This window comes from Manis pentadactyla, chromosome 11 (assembly GCF_030020395.1).
Source record: "Manis pentadactyla isolate mManPen7 chromosome 11, mManPen7.hap1, whole genome shotgun sequence".
Taxonomy (NCBI): Eukaryota; Metazoa; Chordata; class Mammalia; order Pholidota; family Manidae; genus Manis; species Manis pentadactyla.
This window is the reverse complement of record NC_080029.1, coordinates 46,902,052-46,906,707: the sequence shown is the minus strand read 5'-3', so window position 1 is coordinate 46,906,707 and position 4,656 is coordinate 46,902,052. Positions and strand designations below refer to the sequence as shown.

At 49.2% G+C, this 4,656-nt stretch overlaps 1 protein-coding gene across 1 annotated transcript; it reads right to left on the bottom strand.

The window, feature by feature from the left end:
* Positions 1–343: 343 nt before the first annotated feature.
* On the bottom strand, positions 344–2,479 carry LOC118928711 (uncharacterized). The gene is made up of 2 exons (XM_036918193.2): positions 1,550–2,479; positions 344–598 (listed from the first exon to the last, which is right to left on the bottom strand). Exons 1-2 carry the CDS (start codon positions 2,477–2,479, stop codon positions 344–346), a joined length of 1,185 nt encoding a protein of 394 aa, XP_036774088.2.
* Positions 2,480–4,656: the final 2,177 nt, after the last annotated feature.

Here is a 4,656-nt window from a genome sequence, read left to right as displayed (position 1 = left end):
GGGGGTCGTGTGGCAAGTGCGGTTGTATATTTCATGAGTTTCCCAGTTCTCTATTTCCCAGGTGAGCCAATAGGGGACATGGGGGTTAGGGTTGCTGAGTGCAGTAGGGGAAAGGAACAATATATATAAGATGAATGGCGCAGTCTTAGCTTTTGTAAACTGTCTTTGTCCAGCTGACGTGGTCATCTTGGAATAGAGTTTTTGGGAATGGTGCATGGGTCAGCTGAACGGCGCTGGTGTCTCCGGACGTGCACCTGGTCACTTTAGGCGTCTTCTGGTGATTTTAAGCCAGAGAGGATTCTCAGTAGACTGGGCTCTCCACGCGAGATGGTCGTCAGCTGTCTCAGCTGAGATAACAGGTTTCACATGAGATGCATGGATCCAGGCGGCAATCCCGTTGAATTTGACTGCTGTCGGGGTGGTCAGCAACATTAAGTAGGGTCTTTTCCACCATGGCTCGAGGGTCTGTGCTCGGTGCTGCCTTACAAACACAAAGTCTCCAACTTGGAACGGGTGGGCTGCTTCTGGAGTGCTGGGCTTGTAGACTGCTTTTAGTTGGGTCCACACTTCTCTTTGGACTGCCTGGAGAGCTTTCAACCTATTATATAAATCGCGGTTGTCAGTCTGGGTAACGGGGAGGGTGTCATGCAGGCAAGTAAGCGGGGCGGGGGAGCCATACAAAATTTCAAAAGGGGTTAGATTGAGATAAGTAGGGGTGTTCCGAGCTCGGAACAAGGCCAGGGGAAGGAGCACCACCCAGTCTGAGCCAGTCTCTATGGTCAATATAGTTAAGGTCTCTTTTAGAGTTCGATTCATCCTTTCTACTTACCCTGAACTCTGGGGTCTGTATATGCAATGTAATTTCCAATTGGTCCCCAAATACTTAGCAACTCCCTGACTTACCCAGGCGATGAAAGCAGGTCCGTTGTCAGATCTTATTACCTTAGGTATCCTGAACCGAGGAAATATTTCTTCTAATATCTTTTCATCCTGAAAAGGTATCTACAAACACTAGGAGATACTTAAATTTATACTTCCCTGGTTTAATTTCAGTAAAGTCTATTTCCCAAAACTTTCCAGGCCGGTTCCCCCTTGCCCGTTTTCTAGTCCATTTCTTCTTCCTGGGCGAGTTTGTTTCTTGACAAGGAACGCACGGCTTAACTATGGATTCAGCTATCTGCTGCAGGTTCGGCACATACCACCCAGAATTTAAAACAGTCTGAGTAAGTTTGTGCGCTCCTAAGTGTGTCCAGTGGTGCATCTTTTTGATTATGGCTTTGGAAGTTGCTTGGGGCAAGATGATTTTTCTATCTTGGGTGCACCAGGCTCTCTTCTGTTCATCAAAATAGTGAGTATGATCTTTGGAGATTAGTTCTAAATCTACTGGGCTATATTGATAGGGTGGCAGGCTTGGCTCAGGCTGGGTTTCAGAGAGGAAGATTTCTACAGTCCTTGCTGCCGCTTCTCGGGCAGCTTGATCAGCCATATTATTGCCTACGGCAATGTAAGACTTCCCGTGTTGGTGAGCGGGGCAATGAATTATACTTACTTTGGCTGGCTTGTGCAGAGCTTCTAAGAGTGCCATGATTTCCGGCTTGTTTTTTATTTCTCTTCCTTCAGAGGTGAGGAGTCCTCTTTGTTGGTAAATGGCTCCATGCACATGTGCCGTCGCAAAGGCGTACCTGCTATCTGTATAGATGTTAATTTTCTTTCTGGACCCCAGTTCTAGCGCTCTCGTAAGAGCAATGAGCTCAGCTTTCTGTGCCGAGGTTCCCTTGGGGAGGGGCTGAGCCCACACTATCTTTTCTCCATCTACTACAGCTGCTCCTGCCTTACGCTTTCCTTGGTCTAGGTAGCTGCTTCCATCTGTGAACCAGGTGGCTTCAGCGTCTGGTAAAGGCTGGTCAGTCAAGTCTTTATGCCACCCATGGGCTTCGGCTAACACTTGCTGACAGTCATGCACTGGGGGTTCAAGATCAGGGTCTGGCAGCAAAGTGGCCAGATTGAGACTGGTCTGCAGAGAGAATGTCACCCAGTCGGAGTTGAGCAACAGGGCTTGGTAGTGAGTTATCCGAGCATTTGTAAGCCACCGATGCAGGGGCTGCTGGATTATGCTTTCTAGTGCGTGCGGAGAAGTCACAGTTAGATTTTGCCCTAGGGTCAATTTGTCCACATCTTTTACTAGTACTGCTGCTGCAGCGATTATTTTCAAGCATGCAGGCCAGCCGGCAGCTACTGGATCTAGTTTTTTAGACAGGTATGCTACGGGTCGTTTCCACGGTCCGAGCTTCTGAGTCAGCACCTCTTTGGCTATCCCCCTGTTCTCCATCACGAACAGGTGGAAGGGTTTTGTTACATCGGGGAGTCCCAGAGCTGGGGCGGACATTAATGCTAACTTAATGGCATCAAACGCCTTCTGTTCTTTCTCTCCCCAAGAGAACAGTCCAGCTTTGGTGAGAGGATAAAGGGGGGCTGCCATCTCTGCGAACCCGGGGATCCATAGCCTGCAAAATCCTGTGGTCCCCAGGAATTCTCTGACTTGCTTAGGGGTCTCAGGTGGGGGAATATGGAGAACAGTCTCTTTCCTTGCATCTGACAGCCACCTCTTCCCTTCTCATAACACATAGCCCAGGTAGCTTACCTGTCATTTGCAGATTTGTGCTTTCTTGGCTGATGCCCGATATCCTAGAGTTCCTAATTCTGCCAGAAGTTTCTCTGTCTCTTTCAGGTAATCTTCTCTCGTTTCGGCTGCAAGCAGAAGATCATCAACATATTGCAACAAGGTTACCTGGGGGTTAGCTTCTCGATATAGCGCCAGGTCTTGGTTGAGAGCTTCATCGAAGAGGGTGGGGGAATTTTTGAATCCCTGCAGGAGCCGGGTCCACGTGAGTTGCCCCATCACTCCTCTGTCTGGGTCTCTCCATTCAAAGGCGAAAAGCTCTTGACTCTTCGGCGCAAGTTGGAGGCAGAAGAAGGCGTCTTTTAAATCTAAAATGGTATACCAGCGTCGGAGAGGTGGCAGGGAACTTAAAAGATTATAAGGATTAGGAACCGTGGGATGAATGTCCATTACCTGCTTGTTAACTTCTCGCAGGTGTTGGACTGGGCGGTATTCATTTGTGCCTGGCTTCCTGACAGGAAGAAGGGGGGTGTTCTAGGCAGATTGACAACTGCGCAATATCCCCAACTGGAGGAATTGGGTGATATGGGGCCGGATTCCCTCTCTGGCTTCTCTCGGCATAGGGTACTAGCGAACGGCTACGGGGGTGGCTTGTGGTTTTAGTTCAACATAGACGGGCAGCCTATGTGTAGCCTTCCCGATTCCTGCTGTCTCTGCCCACGCCTGAGGGAACTTTCTTAGCCACAGGTTGAGGTCTCCTGAGCCTGGGTTCTCTTTTTCAAATTCAAAGAGTCTATACTCATCTTCTAACATCACAGTCAATATCTGGATGGGGTCCTCTGAGGGCCTTTTAAGCTGTGGCCCCTCTGTCAGGAAATGGATCTGGGCTTTCATTTTTGTGAGCAAGTCCCTTCCCAATAAAGGATATGGGCAATCCGGGATCACGAGGAAAGAGTGAGACACTAATCCTGTTCCCAGGTCTACCGTCCGTGCGGTGGTCCAAGAGTACAATTTATTTCCCGTGGCTCCCTGGACCCATGATTTCCGATTTGAGAGCAGTCCATCAGCTTGTTGCAATACTGAGTGCTGTGCCCCGGTGTCTACTAAGAATCGAGTAGGTTTCCCCTCCACAGTTAGGGTTACCCTAGGTTTGGGGAGGGGCTCTGAACCCCGTCCCCCCTAAACACTGTCTTTGTGCATGGTCAGAATCTTAGGGTGGGCAATGGGTTTTTCCCACTGCTGAGGTTTCTTTCTCTTGTTTGGGCATTCTCTGGCCCAATGTCTTTTCTCTTTACAGTATGCACACTGATCCTTTTCTAGCTGTTGTCTCCTGCCGCCTGGCCCTGGTTTAGGTTCTCTGGTCTCTCTCACAACAGTGGTGAGGATTTTATGGAGGTTGCGTTCTTGCCGTCTTTCTTTCCTCAGCTCTCTTTCTTCAGTCTCTCGCAGCTTCCTACCTTCTTTTTCCTCCTCAGTCTCTCTATTATGATACACTTTCTCTGTCACCTGTACTAAGTCTTGCAGGGTTTTGTCCTGCAGTCTTTCTAGCCTCTGCAATTTCCTCCTGATGTCTTTACTAGATCGATCTATAAAAGCTACAATAACTGTGGCTTTATGTTCCTCACTGACTGGATCGTATGGAGTGTACCGCTGAAAAGCTTCCATGAGTCTTTCTATAAATGCTGAGGGGGATTCATCGGGTCCTTGAAGGACTCCCCTTACCTTAGCCAAATTGGTGGGGCGCCTGGCCCCTCCCCTGAGACCTGTCATCAGAGCCTGGCAGAAGACTTTCAGGTGCTCCTTACCTTCCGGGGTTTTGAAGTCCCAATCAGGTCTGGTCAGGGGGAACCCCTCCTCGATAATGGCTGGGTTCTGAGTGGGTCACCCATCTGCCCCCGGTACATTCTTCCGGGCCTCTAGGAGTATCCGGTCTTTTTCTTCCGTGGTAAACAGGACCTGTAACAACTGGTTGCAGTCATCTCAAGTGGGCTGATGGGTGAAAAGTAAAGATTCAATCAGATTGATCAACCCTCTGG

Coding starts and splice junctions, on each gene's coding strand:
- LOC118928711 (XM_036918193.2), bottom strand. CDS start 2,479: ATGGCAGCCCCCCTTTATCCTCTCACCAAAGCTGGACTGTTCTCTTGG. Junction 599..1,549: donor CTCTGCACAAGCCAGCCAAA/GTAAGTATAATT, acceptor TTTATATAATAG/GTTGAAAGCTCTCCAGGCAG.